This window comes from Castanea sativa, chromosome 1, assembly GCF_040712315.1.
Source record: "Castanea sativa cultivar Marrone di Chiusa Pesio chromosome 1, ASM4071231v1".
NCBI lineage: Eukaryota > Viridiplantae > Streptophyta > Magnoliopsida > Fagales > Fagaceae > Castanea > Castanea sativa.
This window is the reverse complement of record NC_134013.1, coordinates 82503315-82523077: the sequence shown is the minus strand read 5'-3', so window position 1 is coordinate 82523077 and position 19763 is coordinate 82503315. Positions and strand designations below refer to the sequence as shown.

At 33.9% G+C, this 19763-nt stretch overlaps 1 protein-coding gene and 1 pseudogene across 1 annotated transcript; both read left to right on the top strand.

Annotated features, from left to right (window-relative positions):
• Positions 1–1915: 1915 nt before the first annotated feature.
• On the top strand, positions 1916–5614 carry LOC142641580 (putative leucine-rich repeat receptor-like serine/threonine-protein kinase At2g24130; annotated as a pseudogene).
• A 9062-nt stretch (positions 5615–14676) lies between these two features.
• On the top strand, positions 14677–18385 carry LOC142627914 (putative leucine-rich repeat receptor-like serine/threonine-protein kinase At2g24130). The gene is made up of 2 exons (XM_075801820.1): positions 14677–17200; positions 17982–18385. Exons 1-2 carry the CDS (start codon positions 14677–14679, stop codon positions 18383–18385), a joined length of 2928 nt encoding a protein of 975 aa, XP_075657935.1.
• The last annotated feature ends 1378 nt before the right edge of the window (positions 18386–19763 follow it).

The following is a 19763-nucleotide window of genomic DNA, read 5'->3' as shown; positions in this document are numbered from 1 at the left end:
GACTGAAAATTTTAATAAAGTTATATATTTGATATTTCTAAATAGAATTTGAGTATAAATTTATATACTAGTGTAAGATTAATGAGTTCTTTTAACATTTATGTGTGAGAGATTAAAGGATTGACCCATCTAATGAATTATGAAAATATTTTTCTTTAACTAGTTTTTCTTTGATAAAAAACAACTACTTTTTATTTATTGGTGAATATTTAGGGCTTAATTAATACTTCTATTGGTACATGAATATCTTTATTGGTAAAAATTTAGAGGCTTTTTTCATCGGGGGCCTAAGGCGGTTGCCTATTTGGCTCAGCCATTGAGCCGACACTGTAGGTATATATAAGGATAGGTTGTAATAAAGATGGTTGAATTTGAAAAATATAGTTTCATAAAGTAAAAAATTCAAGTTCTGAAATTTTTTAAGTGAAAATTTGAAAATCTGAATTTTCTGGAATTTTTTGCAGAATTTTCTGGGAACTATTCAGAAAGGTTGAAAAGGTTTCAATCTTTGTTAACTATTTTATAAAAAAATTAACAAATTCTTCACACGTGCCTTTTCATGAAACATAACGAGGTTTCAATCTTTTTTAACCGTTTTATGAAAAAATAACTAACTCTCCATACGTGCCTTTTTCATGAAACATAACCTTATAGGTATAAATAGAGGCTTTTGTTCACTTGAATATTAACATTGAGGGGAAAAAAAAAACTATGACCTCAGAGTAACTTCACTTTGTGTTTAATTAGTTTTTCCTTTTGTCTTTTGTCCTTACAGTTAGTTTTTTACTTATAATTTTACCACGACATCAATCTCTTTCAGTAAGTTAGTTGCATGGTGTGCTACATCTTTGTGAGTGCAATGCATGATACCCAAATGCCAATGAAATCAGGTATGGATCATCTTCTGAACTGACATCAACGTAGTGCTAAAACACATCACTCAGACGACAAATGTGCCGAAACCAATACCCCCAATTAATGCCACATCACCGTCCCTAAGCGTGCCTATTATGCTACATTATCTTCCTAAACAGCACATCATCCACTAAATTAGTCCAAACTCACCACTCACAAAGAAACCCATGTTGTTCTATTCTTCAATTTAAAAAAAAAAAAAAGGAAACCCACATGTTTCACAAAGCACATATTCCTTTTGGGAATATAAACAATTTTCTATATATGTGAAAGGTAAAAACATATAGTACACACATAAAAGACAATCACATGATACAAGAAATTACTTGAATTGGTAATTTGCCTATATCTAAACAGTGATTTCATTATTTTCAGGGTAAAATACAAGATGCAACAGCATAGTTTTTCCTTCTAAAAAAATACACAAAACTTTAATATGAAACAACGGCATTTATATCCCACACAGAGGATTTACAAAGGGCTAAAAACTAGCCAAATTTTTTTAAGCTTGAGTCGAACAAGCCTTAGAAAATCTCCTATTAAAAAACCGCAACACTTTATATTGGATTGGGTTATAATTCAAATCAAACACAAACTAGGCTCTGCAACTCTAACAATTTCATACAGTCCTTTAAAATTGTGTTTTCCAAAATATGATTTCAATCAAAATTGTTATTAAAAAATTTCATAAGAGTGGGTAGGGAATGTGTGCAACAATAGGTGTGTCATGTGTGATAATTGTTGTACTCTTAATGGGTACGTGTGCTAGTGCTTACATGTACACCGCCATTGCATTTGCTACACGAATCTTAATGTTGCTTATGTGTTATGCCATAGTTCCAAACTTGTTTTGTGGCTATAAATACATCTCCTCCTTCAACGGCAGTTAGGCACATAATATTAGAGTTCCCAAAGGGTTCAAATTTTTTTTAGCATTACAATTCCTTCTTAACATTGGACACACATACAGCTTTCCCTCTCCTTATAAATCAATACCACAATGGGTTTTTGTAAATTTTCCATGTACAATTTCCTATATTTGGTCATTGTTGTTTTGTTTGGTGTCTTTGGTGAGCAAAATTCTCAGCTTATGAATGAAAAAGTAACATTACTTTCTTTCATGTCAGAGATTGTTTCAGACCCTGGAAACGTCCTTGAGAATTGGAACTCTTCGGATGTTCACATTTGCAACTGGGCAAGAGTGAGCTGCAACAATGCAAGTGACAGCGTCACAGAGCTTATTCTCAATGCAGCATGGCTAAGTGGCACTATTTCCCCATCACTAGCCAATCTTTCTTCCTTGACTGTTCTTGATTTGTCAATGAACTTCTTTGAAGGTCCTATTCCAAAAGAGTTAGGCTTTCTCACTCAGCTTAAACAACTCAGCTTGTCATGGAACTTTCTTGAAGGGAAAATTCCCTACCACTTGGGATTTCTTCACAAAATGGTATATCTTGATTTGGGAAGTAACAAGCTTCAAGGTGAAATCCCAGAATCACTTTTTTGTAATGGGTCTTTATCCTTGCAGTACATAGATCTTTCTAACAATTCTTTAAGTGGAGAAATCCCCTTTAAGAATGAATGTGGGCTAAAAGATTTGGGGATTCTTTTGCTTTGGTCTAATAGGCTTGTGGGACATATACCACGAGCCCTTTCAAATTCCACACGACTTATTTGGCTGGACTTGGAGTCTAATATGTTAACGGGGGAGTTACCGTTAGAGATTATATGTGAAATGCCAAAGTTACAAGTACTCTTTTTGTCCTATAATGACTTTGTTAGCCATGGTGGTAACAACAACCTAGAACCTTTCTTTGCTTCCTTAGGAAATTGTTCTGACCTTCTAAAACTCAAATTGGCGGGAAATAACCTTGGTGGAAAATTCCTCCCATTATTGGTGATCTTTCTACCAATCTTGTGCAACTTCATCTTGATGAGAATCTTATCTATGGCTTAATTCCTCCTCACATTTCAAACCTTGTGAATCTTACCCTTTTAAACTTGTCTAGTAACATATTGAATGGTTCAATCCCACCTGAACTATGTCGAATGGAAAAGCTAGAGAAGGTTTACTTGTCAAATAATTCACTCTCTGGTGAGATTCCGCCTGCTCTTGGCAACATTCCCCATCTAGATCTTCTAGATTTATCGAGAAACAAGCTATCGGGTTTAATTCTGAATAGCTTTGCAAACCTTCCCCAATCATGCTTTATCAAAACCAGCTCTCAGGAACAATACCACCAAGTTTAGGCCAATGTGTCAATTTAGAAATTCTAGACCTTTCTCACAATAAGATTTCTGGGGTGATTCCTAGTGAAGTTGTAGGGTTGAGAAGCTTGAAGTTATACTTGAATTTTTCTAGCAATCACTTGTATGGGCCTTTGCCATTAGAGCTCAGTAAAATGGGCATGGTGCTAGCTATAGATTTATCCAATAACAATCTCTCTGGCACAATCCCAACACAACTCAAAAGTTGCATTGCACTAGAGAGTCTCAACCTTTCGCGTAATTTTTTAGAAGGTCCCCTTCCATTTTCAATAGGGCAATTGCCTTATCTTCAAGCACTTGATGTGTATTCGAACCAATTGATTGGAGACATACCACAATCTCTGCAGATGTCCTCTACTCTCAAGCATGTGAACTTCTCTTTCAACAAAATCTCTGGAAAAGTATCTAGCGAGGGAGCGTTTTCATTGCTCACCATAGACTCTTTCCTTGGAAATGATGGCCTTTGTGGCTCAATAGAAGGCATGCCAAAGTGCTCAAATAGACATTCTCATCTTACGCTTATTTTGTCGGTTCTTCTCTCATTATTTTCAATTCTCATTTTGTCCATATTTGGGTACTGCCTTGTACAAAGGTCAAGAATCCAATCACAATTGGAAATATTTGATGGAGGGGACTTGGACCTCAAGCACCCTAGAATCTCATATGGGCAACGCAATGAAGCCACTGGCGGGTTTAGTGCTTCAAGCCTAATTGGTTCAGGCCTATTTGGTCATGTCTATAAGGGAGTTCTTTGTGATAATACAATAATTGCTGTAAAGGTTCTAGATACAAAGACAGCTAGAGAAAGTCCATGGAGCTTTAAGAGAGAATGCCAAGTCCTAAAGAGGGCAAGGCACGGGAATTTAATAAGGATAATCACAATTTGTAGTAGGCCAGACTTTAAGGCTCTTGTTCTTCCACTGATGTCAAACGGAAGCTTGGAGAGGCATCTCTACCCAAGCCATGGAGTGAAACATGGGCTGGATTTGATACAGCTAGTGAGCATATGCAGCGATGTTGCTGAAGGAGTGGCCTACTTGCACCATCATTCTCCAGTTAAAGTTGTACACTGTGATCTAAAACCGAGCAACATTCTTCTTGATGATTACTTGACAGCTTTGGTAACTGATTTTGGAATTGCAAGGCTGGTTAAAGGGGGAGATGAGAGTGCTAATGTGAAGGAAACAATATCCATCTACTCAACAAATGGCTTATTATGCGGGTCTGTTGGTTACATAGCTCCTGGTAAGTAATTTTCTGCCAGAGCTAGAAGCCTAGAATTAAATATAATTATATTTTCCTCATGTGATTATGTGTTAGTTTTGTAGTTAGAATTCTTCATAGTGTTTATGTAACAATATGGTTACCCTTACATATTTGCTGTATAAAAGGGCATGAGCAAGTCACAAATCTTTGTTATATCATTCAGTTCAACACTTCTTGCCTGGTTTGTGCAAAAAAATTATGTTCAACATTCTGTAGACCAAATGATTTGTCAAAATCAATTAGTCAGCTGGTTTTCCTTCTTAGACATTGAATAGCCCCATACTTCTTAGAAAAAGCATCAATAGAGTTCTCTGTAAAGTCAAGTAAAATGATAAGAATAATAATTTAATGAGTTAGGACCTTATTGGTTTAAGCATAGTATTCACTATACTAATAGATTATTTGTTCACAATGCTAGCAATAATTACAACGTAATTTAATGAGTTAGGACCTTATTGGTTTAAGCATAGTATTCACTATACTCATAGATTATTTGTTCACAATGCTAGCAATAATTACAACATACTGCATGTCTTGGTACCCGTTTTCCATTACACCAAAAGTCTCCTAAGGAAATGATGCATCACACTAAGATAAAATAAATTAAGGAAACTGCTAATGCTATTACTGTTTTACTAAAAAAAATTATTGACAAATTAATATGATAACAATTATGATTTGTGTCACATTAACAGCATAATAAATACAAATTTTTTACTATTATACTGATTGTGCTCTTTCATCAATTTAACCAAATGCAGAATATGGATTGGGCAAAAGCGCTTCCCCTACGAGTGATGTGTATAGTTTTGGGGTCCTTTTATTGGAAATTGTAACGGGAAGGCGCCCAACAAAAGTTCTTATTGACAAAGGCTCAAGCTTGCATGAATGGGTTAAGAGTCACTTCCCCTACAAGATGGATCCCATAGTTGAACATGCTCTTGATGGGTGCACCCCATCAGTCATGCCAAAGGAATACACCAAAATATGGAGAGATGTGATTCTAGAAATGATTGAGCTTGGCCTTATGTGCACACAGTTCATACCTTCAACTAGACCAACCATGCTGGATGTAGCCCATGAAATGGGACAGTTGAAGGATTATCTCTCTAATCCTTCCTCACTGTTAATGAAAGAAGAGCCTCCTAACATTGATGGTGTTTGATTTGTTAGAATTATGTGCCCCCAAAAACCAATTTTATAAATTTCTATATGATAATAAATTTCTTTTCATATATTATAATTATCTGTATTTTTCACTATTTAAATGTTGAACTGTGATGTCAGCTTTGTAGACATAACATGTTGATGGTTAAGCAACCAAAGACAAAGAGTGTAATTACTTATAGACTATCAAATTTTCCAAGTTGTGGATATTAACAGAATATTATTGTTTTACTTTGATTCCTTGAAATTTTCCCTAGTATTCCTATTGGACATGTACATGATATCCAAATGAGATTTTTCTCTATTCCCTACAGATCAACAAGCTCTTTTCATCTCAATATTGCATCAAAACCAGCTAAGGATTTCTTTTCTATTTGTTAATATTAGGGAGATAATGCTTTGTAATTAATATAATATATAGGAACTTTAGCTTTTAAGATGTTATCTCCCTCGACAGATAATATTTTAATTAATTAGTGCAATTAGTAAGGAAGGTTAACGTTGTGAATCATGAATCACAAATCTCTTTTGTTCTATTAGTCAATGTATGTCTTAAAAAATTGCAAGATGTGTTTGTAACGACCCCGGAACGATTTTCATTACATTTGCACTCAGTTCTCCTTTTGCATACCAATTCATATGGAATTGCTAAATAAATACCTAGTGGAAGGTGATAATAACACTATATTCTCACTTTATATGATGATACAAACCACTTGAGATAATTTTTATCCCTTATGTAGTAATCGGAGTCTGCTACACCACGGTATATGCTGAAGTAGGTCAAATTGTCCTTCACAAATGATAAGATAGAGGGGTTATAAAAATGAAATATGCAAATGCGCAACAAATTGATTTGAATAACACACAAAAGTAATGTCAATGTTTATATTTAAACAAACATAAAGATAGAAAACTTAGGCAATTGTGTTTCATGACTAGGTATAAGAATATTATGTTATATCAAATTGTCAATGCTTTTTCGCTTTTTCAACACACAAAAAGAAAAAACAAAAGAAAGAAAGTTGTCAATGCTTGCTTGCCTAGAGAATCACTTTTCACCAATGTCCGGTCTACTATCTATATCTTCTCCATTTCTCACCTCCTATGACCATAACCTACTACCTCTCCATCTTTTCTGTCATGCCCCAAACCCAAGCAAAAGCTAGGTACGTGACAACGGTCGCATGCTTATAAAGTAAGCACCCTGTAAGTGTGCAAGGCTTTCTTAGCAACTAAATTTTATCCTCAATAATTATATAAAACTAATCACCGACCCGCGTGTTGCATGTAATAATATTTTTAGGGTGGTCTCATTCTCAAACCCAATTTTTTCTACCGCACAATAAAAAACATCGAGAAACATATCTAGAAAATTAATAAAAATCAACAAAGCTACAATTCAAAATAAAAAAGAAAGGGAAAAATAAAACTCACATCAAAGTAAAACTCCTTCTCCTGAATATGTAAAACATATCAAATATGATTTAATCAATCAAAATATCCAATGCATAGTCAAATTCAAAATTTTAATAAGGCTTTGAAGTAACGCAATAGAAATATGCCGTTGTTTCTAGGCAAAAGCGCGGGTTATAATCTAATCTAACATCTAATCCAACATGTGAAAAATAAATAGATAAATAAATAATTTTACACAAAATTGAATTTGCTTTCTTAAAAATCTCAAACAATACACTAATGAGATACTGATATTCATAAACACTTAAAAAAATTACTCAAATATCTAAAACATTATATAACAAAGACATAATAACTTTTTGCTAATTTGTTAAACAAAATATTTAGAAACAGTGAAAGAATACTGTACAAAGATCATTTTCGTCAATATATAGTCTAGACAATATATTGTCTAGACTATATCCTATTGTTTTCCAAATAAAATAAAACCTGACAACAACACAAAATATGACATATTATAATATAATTTTTCTCCAAATTATATCAACAACAAAAAATATTCATTAAAAGTATTTAGTGTTGTAAATAAAATGACAAAAAATATTTGCATCAAAGAACACTTACATATTGACTAATGACATGCAACAAATTATGAAATGCAGTATGTTGTGTTAGTTTTCCTAGATATATGATAAAATGTCATTCAAAAATCCTAGATCTACACCTTGCACTATGCAAATAAAGAAAAAACATTTTATTTATTTTGTTATGAGAATACCATGACTTCATGATAGAAAATCCCAGATCTGATTTTATGATGAAAAACTATGAATTATATTTTTAATAGAAAATACAGATCTGGTTTTATGATGCAAGAAAGAATGAGTTTTATAAAAATAATTTCAGATATGTTTTTGAGATAGAAAAAAATGAATTTCATATATAAAAATAATTTTGGATATATTTTTGAGATAGAAAATAAAAGAATGAATTTTATGAAAAGTTTCAGGTATGTTTTTGGAACAAAAGACAAAAGAATGAATTTTATAAAAAGAATTTCATATCAGTTTTTGAGATAGAAAATAAAAGAATGAATTTATAAAAAGAATTTCAGATTGTTTTCAAGTGAAAAATAAAAACAAAAACAATTTGTCCTGCAATGATCTAGGTGATAATTAAGACTGGTTTGAAAAAAGGAAAGGGAAAATAAATGACAATGTGTTATTAGCATCTAAATTAACAAACACTCACAATGTCAAAGTGCATTCTTACTATAACAATTAATGCAATCAAACATTTGGATACAATGCATAGACATGACAATTAATCCTAAATTAAGACGTGGATTGCAAAATTTTGTAGTTGAAGATATATATTACAAAATATCCATAGTATAGGTTTCTATCTTTTTCATTCATTAGAAAATCATTAAGTTTATGAGTTATGTACATGATGAGTTAGACAATAGGAGGTACAATGGCTAGCCTTTTATCTTTTCATTTTCAGTTATAATAAACCAAAAGTAAAGTTTTAGAAAACACAAATATTCATCAATCTAAGGTAGAGATGCAAAAGAAATAAAATAAAAAAAATCCAACAAAAAATGAAAAAAAAAATGAGAGAGAGAGAGAGAGAGTACCTTTTTTTATGGAAAAACTATGCATCGAATGGAAGAGAGTGACAAATTTATAGTAAAAGTTTGGATATAAAAAGAGCCAAAATGAATGAAGATAAATTGGCAAAAATTATATGTAAAGTTAAACCGCCCAAGATGAATATGTATAGACAATACTTTTGTTTTGAATTATTTATTTATAACATCAAAATTAAAGTCCTTGAATATGGAAAACTAAAACAATCTAAGATGAATTTGTAAAGACAATATATTTATATATTTAATATTATAAAAAAATTAAAATTAAAAAAAATAAATATGAAAAAGAATAATGACATGGTAGATGAGGTGGCTCAACAGAAGTGTAGCAATAATAAATGCTACGTTTCAGTTTTTAGATATAATATATATAGATAAATCCAAAATATCTCAACAATTTTTTTATGAATAGATCTCCAATAATTCAAAAGGAACAAAATTCAAACCTCATGCACATAATGTCAATTGGCCAATAGATATAAAACTATTACAAGACCATCTAATTCCAAAATCACCAAACTTTTTTCCCTGCTCACAACACAATAGCAAAACTCTCAAAACTTACTATTCTTTACAATCTGAAACTGGAGGGAAAATGGGTTAAGTTGACTACTCAATAAATAACCAAATCCTAATTAGCTGAGACAAGCATATAGATTGTAAAAATAATACATTTTACATAGGATCAAATATTTCACATATATCAAAAATTATAATCTACTATGAGTTTCAAAATAAACATCAGAAGTTTCATAGACTTAAAATAGTTCATATATTCAAACATAATTCATATTATTGATAATCTTTTATGACTATGGTCACACTATACCCCCGTGAGTCCGTGACTGGGTATCAGAATCAGATGAAACTAGTTCCGTACTAATGTATATCTCCCATTAACTGGGTCTAGAAACACGATAGGCTTGTGATGCCCCAAATAAGCTAATATATATTCTCTTTTTTGGTATTGAAGATCGCTATGCAAATTTGATGGGTATTGATTTTGCCCATCTCCAACTCGTCCACAAAGGTCGTCCGTAACCCGTCCGGAAAGGTAAACACCCTTCGGAGCCCACCTGTAACTACCTCGTCCAAGCAAGAAGAGCTCTGGACGAGGTAACACCACCATAGTGATGCACTCGTCTAGAGTGCCGACAACCTCGTCCTGAAGGAATTTGCCTGTTAGACGAGAGAACTCCTGCGCGCGTACCAAAGCACACCCAACTAAGGAACTCCAGGACGAAGGTATCGTACTTAGGAAAATCTCCGAATAAGATGTGATAATCCCTTATCCCACGCATAATCGCCAGGTATCTGTTGTGGAACAAGAGCATAACTCCCAAACGGTTATGCAAGTTACGTTTGATTTCTACCTCTCCTTGGATCCAAGAGAAGTTCCAATTTTGATAACCGCCTATAAGAACACTATATAAAGGCTGTTTCAGACAAGGCCAAGGTATGTTCATTTATTACTCCAAAAAAAAGTTGGAACTCAGATAACATAGAGAGAAAAACTAACTTTGCCATCAGAGGGTTTTTGGCCGGCAGCCCCGGTCGCCTTTGATTCGCTTTTCTTTCTTTTTCAGGCCGTAGAGAGAACCAGTAGTCCTTTGAAGTCCGAAACATCCAGCCTACTGATCTTCTTTGCATCATCAAAATTTATTGGAAGGTCTCTGCATATAATAGTACCGTCAAGCTTTGCCTTAAATCAGGCAATATTTTCTTGGCCAGTTGGCTAAATCAATTTAATTGTGAAATTACTTCATCTATTCACAGATTTTGTATCATTAAGCTGTTTTATAATGGATAGGGATACATTCTCATCAATTACTTAAAATAAAATTAAAAAAAATTAAAAAATAAATAAAAAAAGAAGAAGAAGAAGAAGATATACATAGATTCATTATTCATATACACACATGAACATAGAAATGTAATACACACAGACACTCACACCCTCATATATTGCTTCCAATCTCCTCTCCAGGTTTTGATTTTATACATCAAAATCATTGATTGTAATCAAAATCTCTCAGACTATTTTTCCCCCCCTCAAGAAAATTAAACGAATATCCCATTTGTCTCCTTTGAGCTTTGACATTGTCAAGGGCAGTATCTATTTGGAACAAATTAAGTATGTCCAAGGCTCACCAGACCATTCCACAACAAGATTAAGCCCAAATGTTGGACAAAAAGTACATGCAGAGTGGTTGACAAGCTTTACTCCGAATGGGCCCTGTAGTTGCCCAGTCCGTGGCCATGGACCAAACCAACACACTGAGAAGTAGTATGATGGAAGGCCCACACAGCAACCCAAGAGGAAATGAAGCTGTTTTTACTTTTTATGTGTGCTAAAAATAAAAATTAAAAAAAAAAAAAAAAAAAGAAAAGGAAATGATTAATTAACCCAAACGTGAAGCCCCACTCTAATCAGCATTAGGAACTATGTCTATGGCTGAACCATCTTTCTTGTCTTTTACCTCTCCTTTCTGCTGTATGGACCAAACCAATACATAGGAGGAAGGATCCAACACACGGGATAAGGTGATCATTAAGGGGCTTATTCAAGTACTTTCTGATGGACTTGGAACGCAAAAGGGACCAACAAACCCATGTCAAGTGCTCTGTGCACTGTCCAATGGTAAATAAAAACAAAAAGTTTGGGCACTGCCAATATAAACAGTGATTTCTCAAAAGACTTCCAACCGTAGTTTCAGGTAAAGCTTTAAACAGGCGCGATCCAGTCACCGGATCTCCGGCTGGCACCAACGGCTCCGGTGGTTGAGCTATTAATTTTGGAGGTTTACTTAAAATATTTTACTTGTTATATCAAACACCTAAAAAAATTTTATTAAAAATTTTTTACAAGTAAAATATTTCACCGATGAAAATATTTGTAATATAACTGTTATTAGAATATGCTACAGAGTTCTTCTAGTCTTAGGCCTTTTGGATTTTTTAAGATTTCAGCACCATCTATTCTAATATTTTAAAGTAAGAGGTGCTACATTGTTACAACTTGATAGGACCGATTAAAACTTATCACTTGACTAAAACAACCATATATCAAACAAAATTTAATTAAATTATCTCTATTCTTCTCCAAATTGGATCCATGCTGTTTCCTGCAAGTACTGCTGGGACTTTTTGTCCTGAAATAGTGATTAAAATCATAGCATAACAGGCTGGTTTTGGATTAAAGGCTGTTGGCTGAAATTTTCCATAATGAAAATTTATACCATTACATTCTCTGATTTTTTGAGGGGAAGATAGACGCAGATGGCATATTTGCAGCAAATGTTTCTTTGCTGTAGGAGCTAAATTTAAGAGGTCATCTTAGGGATGCAAAATCAAGAGTTCTCTTTGTACCTTTTTTATTGTTTATTTTTTGTGTGTGGGGAAGAAGAGGGGGAGCAATTGTTCCCATGTAATTTGTTGTACACATGTTGTATCAAATAGAAAGGCAGGAGGGGATTTACCGTAATATTCATATGTTGAAAAGGCAAACATATCCTCTAGAAAGCATGGTTTCAGGTAATGTTTTTAGGTAGGAAATAGATAAATTTAGCACATATAAAAAGGTGTTTCACCCCTAGGGAAGAGATATGTGAAAAAACCTTGAGAGATGTCTTGTTCATTGTTTAGAATACCTAAACCAGAGCATCAATTTAACCATCAAAGTGTCCTTAGCCGAGAATCGATCTCATGAAGAGGGCTTACTCTTTCTTTGCAAGAAAGATCGAGCCACCAACCATCCCTTTTCTTGTGATCTTCTCCTATTCTTAAATCCACCTCCAAAATTATACACACACACATATATTATATTTATATATATATATATATATATATATATATATATGCACATGCACCATGCATGCAATAAGGGGTCATGGAGGATTATTGTTATCAACTAGCATACAACAATGTAATCACTTAGAGAATATTAACATTCAGGGGGGAAAAAAAAAACTATGACCACAGAGTAACTTCACTTTGTGTTTAATTAGTTTTCCTTTTTGTCATTTGTCCTTACAGTTAGTTTTGTACTTCTAATTTTACTACCACATCAATCTCTTTCTGTAAGTTAGTTGCATGGTGTGCTAGATCTTTGTGAGTGCAATGCATGATACCCAAATGAAATGAGGTATGGATCAACTTCTGAATTGACATCAACGTAGTGCTAAAACACATCACTCTCAGACGACAATTGTGCCAAAACCGGCCAATACCCCCAATTAATGCCAAATCACCGTCCCTAAGCGTGCCTATTATGCTACATTATCTTCCTAAACAGCACATCATCCACTAAATTAGTCCAAACTTACCACTCACAAAGAAACCCATGTTCTTCTATGCTTCAATTAAATAAAATAAAATAATATAAAAGGAACCCACATGTTTCACAAAGCACAATATTGTCTTAATGATTGGTTAAATTTAGAGACACTCAATTGTACATACTCCTTTTGAGAATATAAACGAAATTCTAAATATATGAGAGGCAAAAACATATAGAAAAATAATACACACACAAGGCAATCTTATGAAACGAGAAATTACTTGGTTCGGTAATTTGCCTATATCCACGCAATGATTTCATTATTTTCAAGATAAAATACAATATGCAATAGTACATTTTTTCTTTCTGAAAAAATACACAAAACTTTAATTCAAAACAACGGTATTTATATCTCACATAGAGGATTCATAATGAGCTAAAAACTGGCCAAAAATTTTTAGGCTTGGGTCGACTAAGCCTTAGAAAATCTTCTATTAAAAAACCGTAACACTTTATATTGGATTATGTCATTGTAAGTGCACAATTACACCTGGACCCAAAGACTATTATGGGCTCAAGCCCAATGAGCCTTAAACAATGAAATTTGTAGAGTGTGGGCTTGAAATCTAGATTAGAAGTACTGAGAACTTGATAACAGACTATGGTGTGCAAACACTTATAAATAATGAATGATAATTGCAGATGGACCTCCTCTGATGTGAGCCGAGGACTACTGCTATATTATTTCTCTTTTTTCTTAAAGATTACAATTCTTAATTTCTTTCTTAGTTACAGACTGATCCCCCTTTCTTTGGCCTGATCCCCCCTTAAATACTTCTTTTCCTGATGTTTTATCCATGTATTGCTCAAACCCTCTCCCCTCTAGATATTTCTTCTCTTAGTGCCTTTGAATAGTGACCAAAAGTTTCAGTTCTACTGTTCAGGGGTCACTTCCCCATTAATACGGCCAATGAGGTAGGTGCAGAGTCTTTAATGCGGAGGTGGCAGCCTTTGCTCTTGATATTTTTCTAACACCGGTGTATCTAGAAGGTTCAGGGTTTCTCCCTTTTAACCAACAGTCTTTCCAGAATTCTGCCTTGACCTTCGTAGTGAATCTCCGAGTTCTCTTGGGTTTGTCTGAGGAGAAACACACCCTCGGATGTGTCCTCGGACCCTCGGCGTATGGGCCGATTCGCAGTGCTAACAAATTCTTAGCTCAAGAACAGATCGGCTCTCCTTAATAGAGCCCAAAGGCCCAAATGCCCACTTGGGTCCTTTTACTCCCCACAGTCATAATCTGAATCAAACACAAACTAGGCTCCACAAATCTAACAACTTCATACACACTCCTTCAAAATCGTGTTTTAAAAAAAAAATATGATTTCAATCTAAATTGTTATTAAAAAAATTTCAAAACTAGGGAATGTGTGCAACAATGGGTGTGTCATGTGTGATAATTGTTACTCTTAATGGGTACATGCTTACATGTACACCACCATTGCATTTGCTACACGAATCTTAACGTTGCTTATGTGTCATGTCATAGTTCCAAACTTGTTTTGTGATTATAAATACATCTCCTCCTTCAACGGTAGTTAGGCACAAAATATTGGAGTTCCCAAAGGGTTCAAATTTTTTATAGCATTACAATTCCTTCTTGCATTGGACACACATTCATCTTCCCCTCTCCTCATAAATCAATACCACAATGGGTTTTTGTAAATTTTCCATGTACAATTTCCTATATTTGGTCATTGTTGTTTTGTTTGGTGTCTTTGGTGACCAAAATTCTCAGCTTATGAATGACAAAGTAGCATTGCTTTCTTTCATGTCAGAGATTGTTTCAGACCCTGGAAACGTCCTTGAGAATTGGAACTCTTCGGATGTTCACGTTTGCAACTGGGCAAGAGTGAGCTGCAACAATGCAAGTGACAGCGTCACAGAGCTTATTCTCAATGCAACATGGCTAGGTGGCACTATTTCCCCATCACTAGCCAATCTTTCTTCCTTGACTGTTCTTGATTTGTCAATGAACTTCTTTGAAGGTCCTATTCCAAACGAGTTAGGCTCTCTCACTCAGCTTGAACAACTCAGCTTGTCATGGAACTTTCTTGAAGGGAAAATTCCCTACCACTTGGGATTTCTTCACAAAATGGTATATCTTGATTTGGGAAGTAACAAGCTTCAAGGTGAAATCCCAGAATCACTTTTTTGTAATGGATCTTCATCCTTGCTGTACATAGATCTTTCTAACAATTCTTTAAGTGGAGAAATCCCCTTTAAGAATGAATGTGGGCTTAAAGATTTGGGGACTCTTTTGCTTTGGTCTAATAGGCTTGTGGGACATCTACCACGAGCCCTTTCAAATTCCACACGACTTAAATGGCTGGACGTGGAGTCTAATATGTTGACTGGGGAGTTACCGTCAGAGATTGTACGTGAAATGCCAAAGTTACAAATACTCTTTTTGTCCTACAATGACTTTGTTAGCCATGATGGTAACAACAACCTAGAACCTTTCCTTGCTTCCTTAGTAAATTGTTCTGACCTCCGAGAACTCAAATTGGCGGGAATTATGCTAGGTGGGGAAATACCTCCCATTATTGGTGATCTTTCTACCAATCTTGAAAAGCTTATTCTTGGTGAGAATCTTATCCATGGATTTATTCCACCTCACATTTCAAACCTTGTGAATCTTAACCTCTTAAACTTGTCGAGTAACTTATTGAATGGTTCAATCCCCCTTGAACTATGTCGAATGGGACAGCTAGAGAGAGTTTACTTGTCTAATAATTTGCTCTTTGGTGAGATCCCACTGGCTCTTGGCTACATTCCCCATCTAGGACTTCTAGACTTATCGAGAAACAAGCTTTCGGGTCCAATTCCAGATAGTCTTGCAAACCTTCCCCAGTTAAGAAGGCTCATTCTTTATCAAAACCATCTCACAGGAATAATACCACCAAGTTTAGGCCAATGTGTCAATTTAGAAATTCTAGACCTCTCTCACAATAAGATTTCAGGGGTGATTCCCAGTGAAGTTGGTGGGTGGAGGAGCTTGAAGTTATACTTGAATTTGTCTAGCAATCACTTATATGGGCCTTTGCCATTAGAGCTTAGTAAAATGGACATGGTGCTAGCTATAGATTTATCCTATAACAATCTCACTGGCACAATTCCAACACAACTCAAAAGCTGCATTGCACTAGAGAGTCTCAACCTTTCACGTAATTTTTTAGAAGGCCCCCTTCCATTTTCAGTAGGGCAATTGCTTTATCTTCGAGCACTTGATGTGTCTTTGAACCAATTGATTGGAGAGATACCGCAATCTCTGCAGATGTCCTCTACTCTCAAGCACGTGAACTTCTCTTTCAACAAATTCTCTGGAAATGTATCTAACGAGGGAGCGTTTTCATTGCTTACCATAGACTCTTTCCTTGGAAATGATGGCCTTTGTGGCTCAATAGAAGACATGCCAAAGTGCTCGAATAGACATTCTCATCTTAAGCTTATTTTGTCAGTTTTTCTCTCATTATTTTCCATTCTCATTTTGTGCATATCTGGGTACTACCTTGTACAAAGGTCAAGAATCCAATCACAATTGGCAATTTTCAATGGAGGGGACTTGGACCTCAAGCACCCTAGAATCTCATATGGGCAACTCAATGAAGCCACCGGTGGGTTTAGTGCTTCAAGCCTAATTGGTTCAGGCCTATTTGGTCATGTCTATAAGGGAGTTCTCTGTGATAATACAAGAATTGCTGTAAAGGTTCTAGATACAAGAACGGCAAGAGAAAGTCCATGGAGCTTTAACAGAGAATGTCAAGTCCTAAAGAGGACAAGGCACAGGAATTTAATAAGGATAATCACAATTTGCAGTAGGCCAGACTTTAAGGCTCTTGTTCTTCCATTGATGTCGAACGGAAGCTTGGAGAGTCATCTCTACCCAAGCCATGGATTGAACCATGGGCTGGATTTGAAACAGCTAGTGAGCATATGCAGTGATGTTGCTGAAGGAGTGGCCTACTTGCACCATCATTCTCCAGTTAAAGTTGTACACTGTGATCTAAAACCGAGCAACATTCTTCTTGATGATGACTTGACAGCTTTGGTAACTGATTTTGGAATTGCAAGACTAGTTAAAGGGGGAGATGAGAGTGCTAATGTGAAGGAAACAATATCCATCTACTCAACAAATGGCTTATTATGCGGGTCTGTTGGCTACATAGCTCCGGGTAAGTAATTTTCTGCCAAAGCTAGAAGCCTAGAATTAAATATAATTATATTTTCCTCATGTGATTATGTGTTAGTTTTGTAGTTAGAATTCTTCATAGTGTTTATGTAACAATATGGTTACCCTTACATATTTGCTGTATAACAGGGTATGAGCAAGTCACAAATATTTATTATATCATTCAGTTCAACAATTCTTGGCTGGTTTGTGCAAAAAAATTATGTTCAACATTCTGCACACCAAATGATTTGTCAAAATCAATTAATCAGCTAGTTTTCCTTCTTAGACATTGAATAGCCCCATACTTCTCAAAAAAATCATCAATAGAGTTCTCTGTAAAGTCAAGTAAAATGATAAGAATAATACTTTATTGAGTTTGGACCTTATTGGATTAAGCATATTATTCACTATACTCATAGATTATTTGTTCACAATGCTAGCAATAATTACAACGTAATTTAATGAGTTAGGACCTTATTGGTTTAAGCATAGTATTCACTATAGTCATGGATTATTTGTTCACAATGCTAGCAATAATTACAACGTATTGCATGTCTTGGTACCCGTTTTCCATTACACCAAAAGTCTCCTAAGGAAATGATGCATCACACTAAGATAAAATAAATTAAGGAAACTGCTAATGCTATTACTGTTTTACTAAAAAATATTATTTACAAATTGACATGATAACAATTATGATTGGTGTCACATTAACAGTATAATAAATATTTTTTTTTGCTATCATACTAATTGTGCTCTTTCATCAATTTATCCAAATGTAGAATATGGATTGGGCAGAAGCGCTTCACCTAAGGGTGATGTGTATAGTTTTGGGGTCCTTTTATTGGAAATTGTAACGGGAAGACGCCCTACAGAAGTTCTTATTGATGAAGGCTCAAGCTTGCATGAATGGGTTAAGAGTCACTTCCCCCATAAGCTGGATCCCATAGTTGAACATGCTCTTGATAGGTGCACCCCATCAGTCATGCCAAAAGAATACACCAAAATATGGAGAGATGTGATTCTAGAAATGATTGAGCTTGGCCTCATGTGCACACAGTTCACACCTTCAACTAGACCAACCATGCTGGATGTAGCCCATGAAATGGGACGGTTGAAGGACTATCTCTCTAATCCTTCCTCACTACTAATTAAAGAAGAGCCTCCTAACATTGATGGTGTTTGATTTGTTAGAATTGTGTGCCCTCAGAAACCAATTTTATAAATTTTTATATGATAATAAATTTCTTTTCATATGTTATAATTATCTGTATTTTTCATTATTTAAATGTTAAACTGTGATGTCAGCTTTGTAGACATAACTTGTTGATGGTTAAGGAACCAAAGACAAAGAGTGATAATTTCTCATTGACTATCAAATTGTCCAAGTTGTGGATATTAACAGAATATTATTGTTTTACTTTGATTCCTTGAAATTTTCCCTAGTATTCCTATTGGACATGTACATGATATCCAAAGGAGATTTTTCTCTATTCCCTACATATCTACAAGCTCTTTTCATCTCAATATTGCATCAAAACCAACTAAAGATTTCCTTTCTATTTGTTAATATTAGGGAGATAATGCTTTGTAGTCTATATATATAATAATAGGTAAAATTGAGAGAAAATCCAATTAGATTTCAAATTGGAATTCAATTAGAGTTTAATTTTGTATCAATTGTCCCATCTAATCTAAGTTTTTAAATTTTTGTGCCAAGTGAGTTTATTCAATGTAAAAATTGGATTTCAATTAGAGTTTAATTTTGCAACATGTGTCCCATTTAATCTAAGTTTTTTAATTTTTGTGCCAAAGTGAGTTAATTTAGTGTAAAAAACAGGGAGTCCAATATAAGTAAACCATTAAAAACATAATTTTTTAATGATTTTATATTTATAAGCCTTTTTTTTAGAACTAAAAACAATTCAAGTTTATAAGCCATCTATATATATATATAAACCATAAAAAACATAATTTTTGAATGATTTTATATTTGTGAGCTTTTTTTTTTATAGAACTAAAAACAATTCAAGTTTATAAGTCATATATATGTATGTATGTCCCATCTAATCAAAAAACTTTAAATTTTTGTACCAAATGTGTTAATTTAGTGTAGAAAATCAGGAGTCCAATATAAATAAATCATAAAAAATATAATTTTATATCTAACACTGTATATAAAATTAGAGGAGAAGAGAGTTTGAATGATTTTATATTTATGAGCCTTTTTTTTGTATAACTAAAAAAAATTCAAATTTATAAGTCATCTATATATATATATATATATATATATATATATATATATATATATATATATAATAATTAAAGTTTAGAGAAAATCCAATTAGATTCTATAATTGAAGTTTAATTTTGCGTTATGTGTCCTAAATAATTTATTTTTAGAGGGAGTTTTATTTCTTAATTTTGGAATCAAATATGGAACCATATCATAAATCTCCATTCAAATGAGTTATTATGTACAAAAACCAAAGAATCTAGAATTAATGAATATAAAAATATTTTAAAAAAATGTTAAGATGTTATCTCCCTCGACAGATAAATAT

Coding starts and splice junctions, on each gene's coding strand:
- LOC142627914 (XM_075801820.1), top strand. CDS start 14,677: ATGGGTTTTTGTAAATTTTCCATGTACAATTTCCTATATTTGGTCATT. Junction 17,201..17,981: donor TGTTGGCTACATAGCTCCGG/GTAAGTAATTTT, acceptor ATCCAAATGTAG/AATATGGATTGGGCAGAAGC.